This window comes from Lampetra planeri, chromosome 1 (genome assembly GCF_965212315.1).
Source record: "Lampetra planeri chromosome 1, kcLamPlan1.2.h2, whole genome shotgun sequence".
NCBI classification, from domain to species: Eukaryota; Metazoa; Chordata; class Hyperoartia; order Petromyzontiformes; family Petromyzontidae; genus Lampetra; species Lampetra planeri.
Window position 1 is genome coordinate 32089786 of NC_136107.1, and position 21938 is coordinate 32111723.

General features: G+C 49.3%; 1 protein-coding gene across 1 annotated transcript in view; it reads left to right on the forward strand.

Moving 5' to 3' along the window:
- LOC144721291 (voltage-dependent T-type calcium channel subunit alpha-1H-like) overlaps positions 1–21938 on the forward strand; it is a 270667-nt gene that overhangs the window by 224350 nt on the left and 24379 nt on the right. The window contains exons 15-22 of the mRNA XM_078598797.1: positions 6751–6911; positions 8972–9154; positions 10186–10542; positions 12704–12804; positions 13278–13401; positions 17490–17558; positions 19546–19730; positions 21378–21504. Of these exons, the coding sequence (XP_078454923.1) occupies positions 6751–6911; positions 8972–9154; positions 10186–10542; positions 12704–12804; positions 13278–13401; positions 17490–17558; positions 19546–19730; positions 21378–21504 (1307 nt within the window). The remainder of the gene's footprint in view (positions 1–6750; positions 6912–8971; positions 9155–10185; positions 10543–12703; positions 12805–13277; positions 13402–17489; positions 17559–19545; positions 19731–21377; positions 21505–21938) is intronic.

Below are 21938 nucleotides of genomic sequence, written 5' to 3' on the forward strand. Positions count from 1 at the left end.
ACCAGAGCAATGTGGAATTTCCACTACAGGGTTAGGGATGTATGGGTTTGAATCCCGTCTGTGATTGAATCAAATTCTCAATAGTGACATTTATAGTGGCAAATATGTATCCAGGGAAGTCTTCACAAGTCTCTAGACACTTTTTTTCAGGAGGTCTCTGACTTGAGATACGTTTTCTTTCTTGGGTGGGAGAAGCCTGGAGGAATAGCTGGGGAAGCCCTCTTTGCACGCAAACACTAGAGGACTCATTCAAGGTCTGCACGGATGCTGCACTATTAACCCCTGGCCACTTCTCCCCCCTCCTCTTTTCCGAACATAGATGGACTCGTCCATCTGGCCAACTGCCAAATCGCTGTCCGTGGTCCTGACGTTAGGAAAAACCGCCACTTAAAAAAAAATCTTGCTGAGGATTTCACACCTGATGATGATTGCTTGTGTTGCAGTCGAAACGTCGTGAGAATTTTTATTGTTTTATATTTTTTATTATTGTATTATTTCCCTCTACCGAAAGAACCAAGAATATAAGCTCCAGCGGCGTTTATGAGTTTCAGAAATCTGCGTGCAAACTCTTGCCCTCCCCAAAGCCTTGCATCACAGGCGTGCATCACCATAGTTAGCTAAATGATGGTCTCGGCTCGGTAACTTGTGACATATCGAAGCTGTTGTATAACTAGTTTAGTTTTCACTTAACGTGTAAATCAACCTGGCCCAGTTCAGCCGAAAATAGTCACAACGGGAAGATGAAAGGGTTCCATCTAGTGTCGGGTAGAGGGCTAATGAAGACAGCCGGGTGGCTCATAATGGCCTTGCTGGGACCCCGGGTTCGAATCCACCCATGGTTAAACCAGATTCTCAGCTGTAGTCACCAAGTACTGTGCAAAAAACACTCATCATTTTCAGTGATTTTTTTTCATTTTGTTCAACTTCAACTATACGACAACTGTGGAGATACTTTGGCAATTGAAGGGAAGCCAGGAATACTTCTGCAATGTCAGTGTGATGTTACACTGCTGTGAGTGAGAGTTTTAATGTAAATGTAATTTTCATGACATTTCAGTGGCTAATAATAGTCATATTTGGTTTTATTTATAGCGGTGGTTCATGCAAATTGCATTTCATAATTGCTGAGGAGCCACACAGAAGTGGGAAGGCAGCAGCCGGTGCCAACAATTGCCCAAGCTCTGCAGTCCTGTATATATCAAGATCTTCCCAGACAAACCATGAGTGTTTACAAATGTGGGAGGAAGTTGGCGCACCCAGAGAAACCCCACATGTGTGAGGGGGGGCAACACTATCCCATACAAAACAAGACAGATGATGCCAGTCCAAGCTTTGCTTTAACACTTTCTCCTGACAAGCCACGGCGTGGGAAATGCGGGTTCCAACATTTGTGCGATCCACCAAACCTCACCTCCACAGTGCTGGATTACAGGCGTGCATCGCCACCACTGCCCGTTATGGGGGCAACAACAAAGCTGCAACAACAACAACAGTTTTGTTCATTAAAAAAAGATCCGTGATACCATCTGTGCCATCTTCCAGGGCCGTTGCCGGATGTGAAACGAAGCCAGGAAGTTCCGGATGTGACGTTTTGTTTGCCCTTGAGCTGTCGCTCCCGTAAAAGATTTGCAATCGGCAACAGAATAAAACGCGTGAATTAAAAAAATTGTGTAAAAAAAATTACGCTGAGAATTAGTAAAATGTCGTTGATCTCCACGTGAGAGTGAGCGCGCTGTTAATTTGCGTTCATGCATGAAGAAACCTCCACCTCTTTCCAAACATTGTGACATTTTAAAAAGGTTGCATTTTTATTTCCAGGCAGCTGTCACTGACGCAATGATATGTTCTTATATATTTTAATCGTGCCTTTTTCATAATTTCCACCACACCCCCCACCCCCTTTTTCACGGGACACAATTCAGCTGGAGAATTTCATTAATTAACGCTTAAATCTCCATTATCAAAGTGTGGATTTCCCTCATTAACTTTTACAATCAGAATTTCTCCTTTTTTCAAGCGATAAAAAAAAACCTTTTAAAAATTTTCGAGTGCAGCGTTTAAAAAGAACCACCGTGCAAGATGGCCAATGAAAATGAATTCGCACGGTGCTCAACTCTTACCGAAACGCATATTGGGTGCGTGAATGGTTCTGACGCTGGCGCTGTTGTGGGTGGGGTCGACCGTTGTTGAGGTGGCCACGGTGGCGCATTGCTCGGGGTGCCAAACTGGCACCGGTGAATTCAGGTTTCTGCCACCACTGACTTAAACCCGGCTCTCAAGTGATAGTCTCAGCCCGGTCGCCAATGGTTGCAACAAATAGCTTCTCGCATTGAATTAAGTTTTTTCACTCAATTTGGATAAATATGGTGTTTGACTCTCACGCGTTAATTTCAAAGCGGAGTGTATGCGCACGTGCGATGCGATACCTCTCGTGTGCAGGACACAAAAAAGGATGCTTCTGTTGTGCTGAAAATCTCTTCCACAGCACTGGTACATAGGATGACTGCTCTATGAGACTTCCGAATGGATTCTCCATCGCATCACATGGGGCCCGGTAGCACACTTTGAATACATTGAGGTGGCGAAGAGGCGAACGATATATAAAAGTGGTTGATTTGTGCTTGCACAAAGCCTGTAAGACTCACACCATTATGTTTTTTCTTACGTATGATGGGAAAAATTCAGCGATGTGGAAATGGTCAGGCAGAGGCGGGCATGAAGGTTGTTACCCGTTTCCTACTTCCAGTCCTGAGCCAGCGGTGTAAATTCCACATTCGTATGGTGTGGGTGAGTCTATCAATCGTAATAAAATTGCACGTATATTTCAGGACAGCACGAGTAACATGATACATCGAGAGAGTCAAAAGATTCACACCACGAAGGCTTCTAGAGATTCATACCGCTATGGATTTTATGTTCGCCGCAACGGCAATAAACACAGCGATTCGCAAATCCAATCTTGACCCCAAATTGTGACCTGTCATTGAATTCTGGGAAGGGGTCAATCGTTGAAACCTTGCTTTCATCCTTCCGGCAGTCGTCCGGGTTCCAACAAGACCACATTTGTTATCATTTGCTCATTTGCGTATGGCTGGAGACAAAAACGAAGGACCCCTCCCCTCCCCCAAGGTAGTCTTCAGGTGCAAGCGCTCTTAGCGAGCACCCAATAAGTGGCAATGTTCACACACCGCACCAGGTACTCATTTGAAGCTGAGTCGACCTAAGGGAGGCCCGGGACCGGTTCAGATATTCTCCACTGATATCTGCGAGCAGGAATCGAACTCGGATCGCCGCGTTCATATCACAGTGCACTTACCACTTGCACTACCGCTCACCCCTATGTGCGAGTGGAAGTACAAAGACAAAGATCCCCCATATAGCCTTAACAGACTGTAGGGGCAAGTGCTGTTAGCGAGTACCTATGAAGGCCGGAACGATACACGAGGGGGTGGGTGGCGAGCACCACGCGCGACCGCCTTTGTCTCCCCAGTGGCAATATTTACACACCGCACCAGGTACTCATTTGAAGCTGAGTCGACCTAGGGGAGGCCCAGGACCGGTTCAGATAATCGTCACTGGTGTTGGCCGTGAGCGGGAATCGAACCCGGGTCGCTGGGTTCATAGTGCAGCACGCTAACCGCTACACCACCGCTCCCCACACACACACGCGCACACACACACACATTCTGCACATGCGTATAGACCAGGCCTCCTAAAACTGTGCATATCTACAAACTATACAGACTAGCTTAGTTTGTAGACACCGCCAGGATTAGTTTGTAGAATAAATGTAGATCATCTATAGAGCCCCATTGTTTCATTGATTTACGCTCGCTAACGAAGCAACGACACCAGGAGGCGACGCTGCTTTGTCTGGAAGATGCCCTCAAGGGACAGATGCATCATAGAACTGCGGAACTCGTCGAGTTTCCACTTGAGTATCGAGAAGTCCGACTTGACCGCCGTCGTGTTGGCGAGCACCGATGCCAACCCGCCGCTGAAAGCGCGGAGGTTGTCGAAACCACTCGGCAGCACATCCCACGCGTCGTTGAATGTCGTCGTGTTGGTGTGCTTGTTGATGGCGTCGTGAATGATCGTGTCCTCCTTGTAGAGCTTGACCAGTTGGCGATGCTCCTCCTCGACCATGTCGACCTTCACAGCTGACCAGAATTTCGTAACATGCACGCGACGCACTGGCAGCGCGTCCTTCACGAACACACCAGGACGCATCTTCACGAGCTGAGCGGGCATCACGGGCGCCGCATCCTGGTCGAGAGCTCGATTGGCGTCGTTACGCTCTGCTTTGACGTCGTTGAGACCCGCGATCAGCGTCATCGCATATATCGAGATCTCCTTGACGATACTTGTCTTGTCGACCTCATTGAGACCCTCGTAGCTCTCCTGCGCAAACGATCCCTGGTCCTCAATGTGGGCAATGATCGCGGCAGACGCGATGTGCATCGACTGATCATGATACGACACGTACGCCTCATCATGATTGTTGACGCCATCAACAATCTCAACACTGAACAAAACGGTGAGCGACCCGATAAGCGACTGAATCTGCTCCTCCTGCTGCGCGATGAGCAGCAACTGGCTCTGCAGCTGGGCGATAGTGACGTTGATGGCGTCGATGGCGGACGCGAGCGCGTAGGTAAGAACCCACCAATCGGCGGTGGGCAGCTTCGCGGGGTTGTTCTCAGTAGTGTACTCGATCAATGCTCGGCGGTACTGCTTGTAGAACTTGAGCACGTTCGCGAGATTGGCCCATCGGTTAGCCTTCCTGGGGCACTTGACCTTCATCTTGATGATCAGGTTGTTTTGGGCGCGGAGGTACACCGAAAAGTCGTACACGATCTTCACCCAGCTGCCATCGAAGACGCACTCGGCGGATTTCTTGACCACAATATCGATCTGATGAGGCGGACACCAGATTCGAATGACGTCGTTCTCGGCCTCCTTCACAATGAGCGTCACCAGCCCCCCATGACGCCCAGTCATCGTATTCTCGCCGTCCGATGAAAAGCCGATCAGCTTGGCGCGCCAGTTGGGGTACAGCGCGTCGAGGAACTTGACGAGCATGCGGAAGATGTTCTGAGCAGTGTGACGCTCGAACATAGGGATCGCGACCAGGTGCAGATTGACGAGGAAGCCGCGGTAACAAACGCGGGTGCGCAGGTCGAAGAACGACTGGCCGCGGTGAGTACTGCCGTCGCCAGCCAGAGAGAAGGCCCACACCGATGGATCGTCGATTATCCTGGCGATCATCTGCAGCCCGACGGCCACCAGAACACGGACTGACTGTGCGACGATGAGGTCGTTCATGCCCTGCAGCTTCGGCGTGTTGGTGCGGATCCTGGCATGATCGATGGCAGCAGCCGTTTGACGGAACGACATGCCGACACCGACGTGGTCCATGGCGAGCTCGAAGCGCATCTCGTTCTTGATTGTTGCCGTGTACGTCAGGCCTCCTAAAACTGTGCATATCTACAAACTATACAGACTAGCTTAGTTTGTAGACACCGCCAGGCTTAGTTTGTAGATATGTGGCGCTATTTATAGCGAATCTACAGTTTTAGGAGGCCTGGTATAGACTCTATGAAAAGGCGAGGGGGGGGGTAGCACAGAGGTTAACATGCCGTGTTGTGAACCACCAACCCGAGTTTGACGCCCGGTCACGTCTAACATAGATGGTGAGTCATATCTGAACCCGTCCCAACGAACCCCCCACACCCTCCAACCCTCTTACTCACGCGGTGAAGTATGGTTAAACATCCAGCATTGCCAACACCACTCGGAGGAGGCCTTTCACCCAGCAGTGGATGATTATCAATAGCCTGCAAATTATGAAGAGCTTGGTTATTCAAGTGGTCAGCATTTAGCCTATGATCATTAACTTCAGAAACGCCACTCTTCACCTGATATGATCCATTAATATTGCCGCCGCTTCGAAGTCCATCCCGTGTTTTGTTTTACCCACTTTGATGAGTAATTCAAAATCCATCCTGCACAGACTTTTGACCGAAGAATGACATTTACCGTTATTAATTTAATTGAAATGTATTTTAATATTCATTACTGACAACAGAATTACGAAAGATGCTCAGATATTGTTCTGGCGACAATGTTTTACTTGTGCTTTCGTTTGCATCGTCTGACGATAACAATTGGCTTCCCTTTCGTAATCCGCTGCTGTGCGTGTGTTGAACTTTTTTCGTACTGTACAGAGCCCAACCGTGCTAATCGGAGGTGCTGGATGAAGGCCGACCCATGCTGTGATGCTTATGGGAGTTTTTTTTTGGACCATACTTCACCAAACTGTAGAGGGTGGATTGGAAAAGAGGTGGATGGGGTGGTGAGGCTCGAGTGACAATGACTTGTTTAGAAATCACGCGCGACTGATGTTAGCCATACCCTGGAATGGAACTCAGCTCACTGTGTTCATAACCACGATGCCATTATTCTACCGCTAATATTATCTTGCCCCAACGGTGGTGATGATGATTTGTGTATAGCCAACGAAGAGCAAAGCTAATGTGACCCCATTAGTCTGTATGGCTATTCTATGTTTCCTTCGGTAAAGTCACGAAGACAGAAAAAATAATAAGAATAAAATAATAAAAACGGAAATAAAGTGGCTATATGTCTGTGTGTGTATATTTCTCTGTTTGTCACTTGCCCCAATAGTCTGTTAATGCTATCCCGGGGGGGCGGGTGGATATCTGTCTTTGCCTTTGTGCACGTGTGCAGTGCTGACACCCAATGGACTCCTGGAAGGAAAGTGCATGTCAATGCCACCGCTCATCACCCACACGGCCCCCACCCCATGGGGGTCTCCTCGCTCCCCGTCTCCCGACTCACGGAGAGGAAGCAGCTCCTCCCTGGGGCCCTGCCCCGGGGTCCCCTCCCCGGTGAGAGATGCGCACGCACGCAACGACTACACGCGGACTACATCTACGGTACATTCACGCACACACAGACACACAGCGAAGGTGCTAAAGCTGTTGGGGCCCGAAGACAAAAAAACTATTCTGGTGAGATGACGGAAAAGGTAAAAACGACATTTGGAGATGTAGTGAGATTGAAGGAGTAGACAAAAGAGGGAAATTAGTGCGGTGACAGAAGAGATACATAGCACCAATGGCTAATTTAAGGCTGAGCTAACCTAGACGAGGCCCAGCACCTGTTGAGATATTAGCCTCTGGTGTTAGCCGTGTCCAGGAATCTAAATTAAGTCGCCTGCTTCGTCGCGCAGCATTCTAACCTCCATGCCACCGCTCCCCACACGAAAACATACACAAAGATCCGACGTGTAGCCTTTAACAGACTGTTGTGGCGAGTGCTGTTAGTGAGCACCTGTGAAGGCCGGTACGGTACACGAGGTGTCGGCTGATGAGCAATCACGCCCGACCGCCTTTGTCTCCCCAGTGGCGGTGTTTACACACCGTGCCAGGTATTCATTTGAGTCGACCTAGGGAGGACCAGTCAAGTTGGGTTGGGCGTGAGCGGAAATCGAACTCGCTGAGTTCAAAGTGCAGTGTTGCTGACCGCTGCACTACCGCTCCCCACACACAGACACACGCGCACACATGTCGCAGACGCTGTAATTTTGCATTCACAATCTTTCAAGTTCAAGTCATCGATGGGCACGAGGTTAAAATGGAAAGACAAAGATGCGCAATTGATTTTCTCAAGGCTAAATATACCCCCCCATCGCAGTCTCGACTCGTAACAAATGTGAATTTAATGAATAAAAAATGAACAAGGCTCACTGAATAATAGCATGAGCATTAACAAAGATTAAATGTCTTTGGGTGCTAATATTCAACACACTGACCAAGTGTGTTTATAGCCACAGTTGATATAATTGCACACTTTAGCTTTTATACACGGCAAACACAATGGCAGATTGTAATATTTTATTTTGAATTAGTTTCAAGTAGATTTACCTGTTTTGCCCATATGTGTCGTACGATCGTGGGCGGCCTATTTGTCCTGTATGGGCGAACGTCGTGGTTAGTACATTCGACACACAACCAAAAGGTTGCGACTTCACATCCCAGTCATCGGTAGACTCAACCCATCATCATCATCTGTCTAGGGTTGATAAAGTTAGTAGCACTTTGTGAGACATCACTATTGGTTTACTGTGGACAGTTGAAGACCCGGTCATTATTACCAGTTGCTCTTAATTTTCCGCTTTGGATAGACTGCGACTGTCATAGGAATGTGGAATATTCACTACTGCCTCCTAATGGAGGCAAGACGATGATATGCTCATTACAGCAGGGAAGCACTGGCTTTTGACGAGACATTACTCAACATGGTCATCCTGTGTAGGGACTGGCCCCTGCCGTAGGAATGTGGAATCTACGCCTCTGGCTAGAGTCTAGTCGCAGAGTGTAGTTAGGGACAAGGGATAGGACTATGGTCTCGTGAACTTGTGCAGCGAGGGTTCGTGTTCGGGTCCGGTTGGCCAGTGTGGTTATGGATAGGTGTAGGGCTCGGGTCTGGGCACTAGTGTGTTCATGAGTATGAGGTTTATAAGTATGCTTGGCGAGTGTGGTTAGATTTAAGGGGTAGGTAGGGTTCGGGTCTGGTTGGCCAGTGTGGTTATGGATAGGTGTACGGCTCGGGTCTGGGCACTAGTGTGTTCATGAGTATGAGGTTTATAAGTATGCTTGGCGAGTGTGGTTAGATTTAAGGGGTAGGTAGGGTTCGGGTCTGGTTGGCCAGTGTCTTTGGGTGTACTCGGTAGGGCTAACTTATCATCAGTTTCTTGCCTTAGGGTGAAAGGCAGGGCTGGTGCTCGGAACGGGACTGATCGACTGGCGTGATTGAGAGAGTTCACGGTGGGACTGGAACCTGTTCGGTCTCCGCGGTTCGCGTTTGGCTCTCCGCCTTTTTCCAATTCTCCTCTCGCCACGGGCGCTCACGGCCCCCACCGCACCCGTGCGTTGCGCGCGCGCAGCCCAGCGGGCGCAGCTCCCCGTGGGGCGGCCGTGGCAGCGTGTGCAGCAGCCGTCGCTCCAGCTGGGCCAGCGTGGGCCTCGACGGGTTCCTGCCGCGGCCCGGCGGGCACGCGCTGCTGCCCGTGCGCCATGACGACAAGGCGTCGCTCTCGTCGGCCGTGCGGAGGGACAGCCTCGCGCAGGTGACCTCGAACCTTCCGAGAGACGCCTTCCGAGGTGTATTGGAAGACGTCGCTTGGCTCAGCGACACCACCACCACCAACAGCGGCAGCAGAATCTGTAGCTTCATCGTACCTCCTCTGCTGGAGCAGCAGAGGAGGCATGAATACCTCTAGAGGAGGCAGGAATATCTCTAGAGGAGCTATCTAGGGCCACTGCTAATGGGCGCTCCACACCCCCGATTCCCTCTTATGCTCTTTAAGTCCATGGAATGCTGCCACAGTGCAATGGTTTGTCCTCTCGTCAAGGAGTATAAAGCATCACGTGAATTCCGGTCATCCTCACAGTGCCTTTTGGCTGGCCATCGATAAAAGACGGTCGCTGCATCGCGCACTTTCAGATGCGCTTCTGCGGCCGTCTGGAACGTTGTTCCTTCTGATATTAGGAAGCCGCTGGAGCTATGCACGAATTTCTTTAGGAGTGATTTATTTGTTTAGTTTGTTGTCCTTCCCCACACCAATATACATACTGCACAATGGACGTGCAATACAAACGTGGCCGGTTCACGTTTGATCTCACAGGGTAGCAGTTGCCTCTGTCAACGCAGCCATGTAAATGGGTCCACCACAGTTGTGTGTGGTGGGGTCAAGTTGTAACCAGGGTTTTTAACGTCCTTGGAAAATGTACAGATTTCCCAATACGACACAGTGACCAGATTCTCCGCTTGAGAAAAGATGGTCTGGAAAAATTTGATGCACCCCAAACTTGTGCCTGGTGACAGTTAAAGTCATGGAGATTTGGTGGCACAACTGCTTACTGGATGATAAGACGCGCCCCTCACATTTGCTTTAAAATCCTGGGAGGAGGAGAAGGGAGGGTGGAAAATAGCATCTTGTCATTTGGAGTGAACGGCACACTTCAACAAGATCACGATCCTGGTACAAAATCGAGGACAGGTGGCAACCCCAGCTGGGAGTCTCGCAATAAAAAAAAAAGTTTATCACTTTTGTGTAATCCACCAACCCCTTCTCCGTTGCGCCCCTTTCTCCCCCAGTGGAGCCTGCGGAGCGTCAGCCCGCGGGGCAGCGTGTGCTCGGCGGGCACGGAGGAGGGCCTCTCCCCCCGGGGCCTCCTCATCGCCCGCCGCGCCGCCTCCTGCGACCTCCCCGAGCTGCTCCAGACGCCCGCCATGCGCTGCAACGGCTCGCCGCTCTCCCCGCTGTCGCCGCTCTCCCGCTCGCCCTCCCTGCCGAGGGGCGCTCGCTTGGCTCAGCGACACCACCAACACCACCAGCAGCAGCAGCATCAGCAGCAGCAGCAGTTCGTGTCGCACGGGAGCAGCCCGCTGCCCGGCAGGGAGACGCCGAGATTGTCACGCAAGTTCAGCGACGACGCCGAAGAGATTTACGATGTGAGGGCCGGTCCACGCCGCACGGCATTGTGCGACACGCTTGCTCAGTACCCATGCCGGGTGTTTAACAAGCACGTCCACACATATCTTTCCGATGGTTGACCTATGAAGAGCGACCTTGTAGAGATTCAAGTCAACGCAATTTAGCCGTTCGATTGCTTCGTCCAACTTGGCGAAATGCAGATGAATCCGGCCACCCACCAGCTGGGTTCACGTATACATTTGGGGCAGTGCGAAGTCACGTGGTCCATGATTTAGGGGTTTGTAGCTGCAGTCGCCTCTACCCGCCATTCTGCTATGCGGAAGGGCCAATGCCCAAAATGTCACTGATGAGATATATTTTTTTTATGGCAGTGTTATTGTTAATTGTGCGTTTGAATCGCTGCCAACGCAGCGGCATCACCAGAATATTCGGTGGGTAAAAAAAAACTGAACATACGGCACGTACATTCCAAAGACAGAAAAAACAGTTCTGGATTAAAATCGTGATCCCGAATTGAATGAGCTCATCAGAACGCCGGCGTGGACGGTGAACTGTGACATTTACGACGGCGTTCAGAGCCGAGTCAAACAATCAAAGCGTTTCCCTGCTCACGTGAACACATGCCACGATGCTCTTCTCTGCTGACAGTCCCACGAGAGCCTATGGGGGGGTTTATATATGGGTGGTTGTTACATTATGGCAAATAATAAATACCCACGATACTTTGTAGCCCTTTATATAACATATAAAGTCAAAGATTAAACTGTCTCACTACCCAAACAATCATGGGGTGGAGCTTATTTACATTGGCGGTCCTGAGCCGGTGGTGTAAATTTCACATTGCGATGGCAGGAGGGCTGTATTTGCATGAGGGGCAATGGGTATTTGAGTCATGGGAATTGTAATTATTCACATTCACTTGCAGGCCTGCTGTGCACAGTGAAAAATGCTTCTTCTCCACTCCCCGATGCCCTGCTCTTGTTACCCGCATCTTCGCTGAATTTCTGCATCTTCCTGCAATCTGCAGACCCTTCATTTTAACAACCACCTAAGCACGACGAGTCCGCTGGAATCAGCAGCTAATCGTCCTATTCCGCGCACTTTTCCGCGCAATTCTTTCAAACTTTGTTCCGTTTTCTTTGTCAATGTTCGTGTTTCTGACCCACACGCCGCAGCAGGTAAACATGCACTGATTGAAACAAATCTTCTTCAGGCACATTGGTTTGCTACTTTCCATTATTGACTTCAATTTCCGAATGCCGTCTAAACACCCGTTGTCCGCCTTCTTTTTACTTATTTATACGCGCTTACAATTGCGCTGAGAGACACGAAGAGAAACACGTCGATCAGACAGCATGTGCGAGTTACGTCGTTTCGACCCGCGAGAATGTTGGCTGGGCTTGGGACAGGACACGGCACACTAAAATGGACGATGCCACGTGGTCGAGACTAACGATGGAATAGCTGCCAAAGGAGGGGAACGTGCCCGGGAGAGCACTTACACCACGGAGATGGAGCTGGGTGGATCATTGCATCACGAGATCATGACAGATGTTGAATGCCTGGTGAGGCCTTCTTCAAGCAGTCAATAGATCATGGCTGATGATGGGTTTACGTTTTATTTTGGCTGTACAGAGAAAACCCATTGGCCAATACGTGCTCATTTTTTTATGGGGACCCGGTTCCACCAAAATGATCCATGTGTTTGGCCCAACCATAATTGATCTGTAAGTCGTGTTCCAGAAGTACGGCGTTCTCCGTGTTGCCCTTTACGAAAGTAACTTTAAACACGTGAACTCGAAATTGTGGCATAAATGTATCTGTTATCCGCACTTCTTAAAACGGATAAAGGTATGTTATGTACGTGTATAATGGGAGAGTGTAGGATCCACCAATCCTCTTCCCCTGCATATCGTCATGGGAGATGCGTACTGGGCAATAATCGTTTGAGCGGGTTAGCACTTTGACATTATTGCCTTTATTTTATTTGTGAATATAACCTACGAACATTTAACAGAGATATATCGTTCACTTTTAGCCAAGGTCAGCCGCGGATCATTTTTGTAAAACAGCTTACGGCTGAATGTGTCTTACCCGCGTAAACAAATATAATCAATCGATCGATCAAATGGAAGAAACACGTATTGGCTTCTTCCGCGTGCGCGAACTGTCTTTCAGAGCCACTGCTTCAGGCTCCGACGGCGACTGGAACCTTACAAGCCCAAGTTTTGCGAATCCCGAAAAGAATGGTCACTCTACCTGTTTGCTCCGCACAACAAGTGAGTACGACTCGTCAGTTCAAGGTAGAGAGTTCATCGTGGACATAAACCACTTCCTTTGTCTGACACCAGACAAGAGTCCAATGGATGCTGCCACAGAGCAATGGTTCGCACACAGGACATGCAATCCAGAGGTCGCCGGTTCGATCTTCTGTCACGGCAGCTGTAACGATGGGGCACGTTTCTTAGATCCATGCGTCTCTATCCACGCAGCGGTATAAATGGTAAACAACCACAGTAAGTTGACGGGCAAGTCGCACGCGATGGAATCATTTATCAGTACTCCCACCTCTTCCAAGACCTCTGGCCAGCGTGGAAGAGTAGGCCAATATCTTCTCGAGGGGAGTCTCTAGAGCTTCCTGTAGTTGAGGCCCCCTTCCGGCAGCAGTGGCATTGAGCAAGCGATCGCGGGGCTGCACTGTTATCTTTTCCGCTGAGTTTGTGTTCGTGACTGTTCCCCCCGCTGCTGGCAGGGTCAGAATGCAGTGTCGCAAGATCATCGCACACAAGGTGTTTGACCACGTGGTGCTTCTCTTCATCTTCCTCAACTGCATCACCATCGCCCTTGAGAGGCCAGACATTGGAGCGGACAGCCCTGTAAGTTGAAGGAAGATGTCACCACCATCGCTAATCACGATCATGATCAGCAGCAATATTTTAATAATTATAGCAGCATCATTATCACCACCATCATCAGCAGCATTGCAAAATTGTCTTCCTGCCCAAGTTCAAATGATATTGCACTTATCTCAGTTGGCATCTTTGAGCCATTTGTGGAATGTCCACATTACTAAGGCAGGGTGCCAGTATCTGCACCCCCCCCCTTCCCATTAGGTCAGCCAATGTTAATACACACCCCGTAAGTAACGATGACAACAATTCAATCATGTTAATCACTTTGCACACACGACGACGCACACAAAACGCCAATTCCACCACCATTAAAATTAACAGCGTTGGAAGTAAGACCGTACAAATAAACAAAGGAGGCGTCGCAGGTGGCAAATAGGAGCACAACGAGCGGGAGTAAGGCCTGTGCCTTCAAACCCCTGCACAGATCACGCATGAAAGGATGGCGGGCATCATTTATTTATGGCCGCTTGGAAATGTTTCCCCCTTCTGTGCGAGCCCACCTTTTGAAATATGCATGACGGAGAGGGAGTGAGAGTCCCATCATTACTGGCACGGAATGAAATTGTGACAAGATGGTTATGCGGGTGCCCTACTGGAGAGCGTTATTGTTCTCCGTTAAATTTACATCGTCGCCGAGCAAAGTCGCGCTTTCACACTGTGGAGCGCGCATCTGTCCCGTGCACGTGCCGCGTGCTGTCTCCGATGGAGGACGGACGCGGCATTACCTGCCGTACATTCGAAGTGCGTGGGCTGCTCTCAAGCGTTGCGTGGGGCCGAGGGCTATTCGCCAGCGGCTCAGTCCACATTCCTATGACGGGGTCTAGTGTATCCACATGACAGCTATCGTTGAATTTGTGGTAGGGTCAATTTTGCCTACCCTGGAGGGGGCATATAGCCTGAGTTGAAGTCTCATTTAAATGTCATACACTTACATACAATGAAACGCCTATAATCTACGACTCAAATTCTCTGCAGCTCCTAATCAATCTGGAAGAATACCGACAGTGTGCATTTACCAGTGAGTAAATTAAATCATGTTGCCAGGTCATCCTCTTATCCACAATACATGTCATACTTGATATACATTATTTTCGCAAATAGGCACACATAATAGCTTCTGTCAATTACACCCACAAACAAAAAACAGAGACAAGAGAAGTTCCATTGTTACACAGACAAAGGCCACAGACTGACCACCTGCTTATTCTCGTAGACTATTGGGACAATTGTCCTGTTAGCGAGCACCTAATAGGTGGAGTGTTCCCATTTGTCCGAACCAAATTACTCGGTCCTACCATTACGCCTTCTGGATGTGCCCAGAGGTTCAAACACTTTACAATATTGTTACCCAAAACATAATGAGCTCTTGGGCTCCCATCACCACCATCACCACAACAAAGCACTTTATGACGAATTGCTCACAGCACCCTTAGGCTGCCGCAGCTGTTGCAGTGGGCATCACGTGAGCTCTCTGCGTTTGACCCATTGGTGAACACCCCATGCGAGACGTTTCCACATTGCAACTCCTGGGGGGGGCACGGGGGGCGTGCTGTGTGATGTCGGAGGGATCTTCGGCGATTTACATTTATAGGGCAATCGCGAACGGCATTGTGGAGATTATAAGCAACAAAATGAATAAGCAGACACTTTTGTACGTATGTATGTTGAACTTATTTCGCACCGTACGTAGCCAACTGTGCAACGTCTCCTTCAAATGTCTGTCTCCCTCTACGTAAAAAAAAATAAGTTTGTTTTACATGTACCTCTAACCTGAAGGGACAAGGACTATTAGGGAGCACTGGATAATCTGAATAAATGAATAATAATTGCCAATTATTTGCCCAGCAAAGCTTTACTGAATCTCGGAATTGTTTCATTCGGGTCTGGCTCCTTTGGCATGTTGGGCCATTGCCATTGTAAGTGTTTGACTTCACGTGGAGGGGAAACTAGGGTGAGAAACTCAGCACTAAATTTCAATTTAAAGCTTTCGTGACTGCAGGGATTCATCTTCTTGGTTCTTTCGGTAAAGTCACGTAGAAGGGAAATAATAAAATAATTAAAATAAAACATAATAAAATAATTCTCACGACGTTTCGGCCACAACGCAAGCAGCCGTCCTCAGGTGAAGAACAGGTCTGTCGGAAAGACAGCTTCATTCAGGCCGAAACGTCGTGAGAATTATTTTATTATGTTTTATTTTTATTATTTTATTATTTCCCTTCTATGTGACTTTACCGAAAGAACCAAGAAAACTCAGCACTGCCATCCCATAGCCGCCTCGCGGCAAGCCCCGGTGGTCACCCATCCAAGTACGAAGCAGGCTGAACTTTGCTTGGCTTCTGAGACGCGATTAGATCCTGAAAAAGTATAGCGACTTGGGCAAAGAGCGATAAATGAGGACTGAAAGGATGAAGGAATTTTCCATTCACTCGAGACGAATGTGGCTCCAGCTGCGTCAACACAAAACCCATTTCACTCATGCCCGTAAACAATTCACAGCAGCCAACGCGTCCATTATCTTTCCATGAAATTACCAAAATAATCGTAACTACATACAGGCCAATTTAATAAACAAATGAATTGACTGGAACTTACATCAACCCTGTAAATCTGCACAGCTTGCGATCTTTGAATTTTACTTTTTTTTTCTGATTCATGGAACCTTCACATCACAAATAGGAAGATTAACCAGTATAGGGGTGCCATGAATGTGTGCTTTGTCGGTGTTAATATTATTCAAGAGAAGGTTTTTGTTTTTTCTTTGCCATTTCATTTTCCATTCTGCAGCTATACAGATTAAATACAGTACGTTGCTGGGTTTTTTTTAGGCGACGTTAGTTATGTCCGTAGCGTGTCTGTAGATTTTATCGGAGGTCCTCGTCCGAGCTGAGTGTGTCGGTTCTGGCAGAAGAGCGTTGGTGGTCATTTACTCGGGAAGGCATCCGTGTGCAAAGTGGGGCTCAGCCGAGTTCCCAGTCTTTATTTTTAACCCTGGACAAACATCAAACGTCTTTCAATAGATCAGTAGTATCAGAATTAGCATGATGACGTTTTTAAAGATATTTGTAATATTGTCATTCTACCACCTGTGTCTCTGAAGTAATCACAACCGACCAATCACAACTGACCATTCGCCCCCATTCCGTGTTGTTGCCCATGCTCAAGGTCAGATTGTGCCCTCTCCAAAACCAACCTTGCATCGTGTGAATGGGACATTTTTGTGATCGATTGTTGTGCATTGATCAACTCTGTACCACTATTTGACTCTCAACTGGAACAGCGGACTTGTGAAATGTTTCGTTCAATCTATCGTACTTTCGTCATGATATCAGTGGAAATATTTGATGTAGGGATTTTCTGCAATAACTTATTATAATTGTCGCAACACCTTTGGTTAAAGTGTTTTACCTATTACAATAAATATGGTAACACCTCTACGGTTGCAGCTAATGTCTGGCATACTGCAAGTGCTTAATACATTTATGCACAATCACTAAAGTTGAATTGCACGTACATGTAATGAATTACGTAACATATTATTGGTTCTTTCGGTAAAGTCACGTAGAAGGGAAATAATAAAATAATAAAAATATTCAACAATAAAATTCTCACGACGTTTCGACTGCAACACAAGCAAGAAAATGTTCTTGCTGTGGATTTCACACCTCATGATGATTGCTTGTGTTGCAGTCGAAACGTCGTGAGAATTTTATTGTTTATTATTTTTATTATTTGATTATTTCTCTTCTACGTGACTTTACCGAAAGAACCAAGACTATGAATCCCTGCAGTCACGAAAGCTTTAAATCAAAATACGTAACATATTTAATGAACACTCAGTGACAAATTACCGAATATAGTTACAGTTTGATATTTACAATTTAATAAAATGTAAAAAATAATGGCAACTACAGTTTAATCCAAGTGACATTCTGTCACCGTGAAGCAGCGCTCAAATTAACTCAAGAAACAACGGGTCGGTTTTAAACTCCAGAAACATGAATTCAATTGTGTTGTTTTCTTAAGTCGTCATAATGGTTTCTTTTCCTTAGGAACGGCTGTTCATGACCATTTCCAACTACATCTTCACGGCCGTTTTTGTGACTGAGATGAGCATCAAGGTAACAAACACCTGTTGTGTTCCCTGTTGTGTGCCCTGCTGTGTGCCCTGTTGTGTGCCCTGTTGTGTTTCCCTGTTGTGTACCCTGCTGTGTGTCCTGTTGTGTTCCCTGCTGTGTGTCCTGTTGTGTTCCCTGCTGTGTACCCTGTTGTGTGCCCTGCTGTGTGTCCTGTTGTGTGCCCTGCTGTGTACCCTGCTGTGTTCCCTGTTGTGTTCCCTGTTGTGTTCCCTGTTGTGTACCCTCGTGTCATCTTCGTTCTCGGCTGGTATGCAGGAGGTCGTGGGTCCGACCCTAACCCTGACCCCTGCGTGTTTGCGTGCCTCTCCCCGTGTGGTGTTTTTCTCGGGGTTCCTCCGGTTTTTCCCTCCACATTTGGAATCAACATTGCGTTTTGAGTACTTGGCTGCTAGAAATGTCCACATCGTCAGCCACTTCGTTGAGCTGTCATTTGTTACCAGGTCGCTTCTGAAAAAGCGCTGTATAGCTGAATGGGCCTTAACCGGATAATTTTAAAAATTTATAGTTTTAGTCCTTTTGGTGATTTTTGTTTATTTTACCCGACGTTTCGGGTGCTTGTATTGCGCCCGAAACGTCGTGATTTTTTTTTTCTACCTACGTGACTTTACCGAAAGAACCAAAGAGTGTGGATCTGGGTTGTCTATAACGGGACTCGAGCCATCGGCGAGCACTGGCTCAGTGAATGGAGTGCTGCTCACAGACACCCAATCCAGCACAGCCACGCCTATGACTGTACACGTGTACGCGTGTTTGCTTGTTGAAGGTTGTGTTTTATACGTGAGGGTTACAGGTCGGGGTCACAGCACTGTGACATCACAATTTGGTTACATATTGAGGTTCCTGTCCTAACGGCGGCGCAGGTCACCGCTCACTGAATTTGCTCGCGAGAAAAACATTTTGGCGAACGTTGTTACAGACAATCTTGCCCGCACGTCCTTGCACTTGACAACCGTGAGCACGTGATGGACAACCGGAGGGTCACAAGTTCAAATGCCAGTTGTGGGTTGACTCGGGACACACTTCACATCGTCATAATTCCTCTCTGTGATCATACAAATTAGCACCGCCCTGTGGAAAGTCAGCATTTGTTATCCAATGGATGGGTTGGCTCTTTGCCGTAGGATTGTGGAGTGAGCAATTTCACTTCGATGAACATGGGTTCCATTGTAAAGATTTGCACCAACATTGGTGTTGAGTGATATCTGAAACTGTGCTAATCCACGCCTAGGTCCACTCAACCGTAAATAATAACCCATTGCAAGTGCGCTGTCATCACCACTGCAGAAAGGAAGGTGGCCACGCGTATGGCCACACGCGCGTGTGCTCTTCCTGATTCACATCCTACACAAGCCCCCCGTGCAGCTACGCAGCCGCGTATCGCTCACATCGGCCACACACGGACGCATCCTTCCACCAACTGCCTTGTCCATCGCAATATTGAGTGTTTGTATAGCAGCTTCACTTATGCAAACCGCATCACACTGCGCTCTGCAATCTGCAAGCACGGACATCACACGATGTTTTCACCCTCTTAACGGTGAGTGTTAATATGCACGGGAGGAAACCGGAGCTCCCAGAGAAAAGCCCCGTTGTGAGGGGGATAACATCGTATCCCATGCAGATAGAGAGACAGATGATGTCAGTCACCACATTTCCTTTGCTGCCTTTCTCAGGACGGGCCAGGCTATGGCACCTCCTCGATACCTACAGGAAGGGAGTTTCGCATCAGCTGTGTGTGCGTGTATGTGCGTGTGTGCGTGCGCGTGATCCACAAACCCTCGCCGCCCCCACGGCTTTGCACCGCCACTGCCCGGCACCCTCCGGCCTTGCACATCCAGGGCGGTCATCGTCGAGCCGATAATGTGGCACGGCCGAGGATGGGTGCTCGCTAACGGCGCTTGCCCCCGCGTGGTCCGTAAGACTAACCAGGGGGCGGCGGGGTGGGGGACCGTTTGCTCTGCCCTTGTAGGTGATCGCAATGGCGCTGGTGTTCGGGGACGGCGCGTACCTACGCAGCACGTGGAACACGCTCGACGGCTTCCTGGTGCTGGTCTCGCTGGTCGACATCATCGTGTCGCTTGCGTCCGACAGTGGAGCGCGCATCCTGGGCATCCTGCGCGTGCTGCGTCTGCTGCGCACGCTGCGACCCCTCCGGTATGTGGAGCCAGCAGCGCCGTCACCACCGCCCAGCCACTCCACGCAGCCGCCGATCAACTCGTGCAAATCCATCACTCACTCACTCGACCACTGACCCGTTCGTGATTTCAATCACTCGTTCATCCATGGACCCACTCGCTCACAAGCTAGGGTGCTTACCCATGCACTTGCACGCAACCCGCTTACCAACTTGCTCGATTGCCTATTCATGCACTCACCGAATCGATCACTGATGTACTCACTCATTAATTCCCTCACTCATTCACCCGCTCACTCATTCACTTACTCACTCACTCCCCTCTCGTACTGTGTATGATCATTCTTTCCCTCGCCCGCCCACTCAGCCACACACCCCTCCAATCACGCTCGCGTTGCCCACTATACATGCATACAGTCATACATACGTGTGTGCATACGTACTGAAAAGGGCGTGTACATACACGAGGACATACACACGCACACATTTATATGCACGCACGGATTGATGTATCATCCACCACCCGCATTAAGCAGCCCCCACTCCAATCACCGCAATCGACAACTGCCGAGCCCTTGCCGGGCCGTGACCTATCTCTTTGCCGCTCCAATTTGTCCGATGCCTTTTTCCCTGAGAGACTCGATAGGGCACAGGGCTGGCTGCTGTGGTGAAGAGAGAGAGAGAGGGGGAGAGCGATAGAGCGATGGGGGGGAGAGGAGGAGGGTGAGGTCGTGTTCTGGAGGTTCTTAAGGGTCCTGTGTAATAGGCGTGCCAGGGAGATGATGCCGCTGAGGGTCCGGGAGGTTGAATTGGTCTCAGTTTATCGCATCTGAGGCTCGGTCTAAATGAAATGCTTGTTCTGTACTTGTTCTGAGCATCCGGTCCCTTAGGGCCGCACGCAACACACGCAGTGCCCCCCGGCAGCCATCGTGCATAGGGAGGCATCCGTTCACACAGCCGCTCACCACAGGCCCTGCTTTTGCTTTCGATCCTTGGGTTTCTTGTGGAGTGACGGACAAAGGACACACATATTTCCAAATACAGTAATCCTTCGCCATCCGCGGGGGTTAGGTTCCTAAAAACCCCCATGGTTGGCTAAACCGTGGTTGGCAAGACTTAAAGGCTTATGGATCATTAGTGGGGGGGGGGGTTAGTTTGACTGCTTCACTTCATCAATGGATTTAAGTTTGCATAGAATTCTTCCAACGTCGCGTCAACGTCAGTGTTGAATCGCTCGCCATGGCACCGAGGACGCCCGCAAAGGTGCGGTGCGCGTAATAGCGCCTGAAAGTAGCCGTTACAGCCACGACTGCGCTTTGTGACGAATGCCGCACAGCACTGAAGGACAAGCAAGTCCTGCACGCGGGGACGAGCGTGGGCACACGCGCTTGATGCGTCTCTTGGTGGCGGATGCTCGCACACAGCTGCAGATTTGAAACTGTGGTTACGCGAAACTGCGTACCGTGGCTGGCAAAAACGGTTGTCCATAGCGTTGCGTGTGGATACTAGACACCGTGGTTGGCGAGGGATTGCTGGGCATGGCTACGGGAGAAATGAAAATGTGCACGTGTCGTCGATGTTGCTGTGCGCGAGCAGCGTCATCCTCCCCGAGTCGATGGGAATGACCGCGCACGTGTGCGAACGCGCGGACTCTCTTCGCCTGTCAGGGTCATCAGCCGCGCGCCGGGACTGAAGCTGGTGGTGGAGACGCTGATCACGTCCCTGAAGCCCATCGGCAACATCGTCCTCATCTGCTGCGCGTTCTTCATCATCTTTGGCATCCTGGGCGTTCAGGTGAGCTCCCAAATTCGGCTCCATCCAGCTGATAACCCCCCGCCCCCTCTCCCCCCCCAAATCACATAGCTGCAGTCCTCTGCATCCGGCTCCCCCTTAAAACCCTTTCCACTTCCCACAACCCCCACCTCCTGACACGCGTCCCCTGCGGACACCTCGCTAGTGTGAGCCACGGTCACATCACCGTGCGCTGCTATTGATGTGCACGGGATTTTTCTCACGCATGCGCACGCACGCACATGCGCACGCACGTGCATATACCCTCTTACGCTCAGACGCGGGCACACATGCACGCACGCACATACGTAAATACACACGTGCACAGACACAGACGCAGGTGCGTGCACGCACACGTGCGCTTGTATACGCATGCACACACGCACACATGCGCCCCCGCACGGTCATGTACCGACAAACCGCATACAACAACAAAG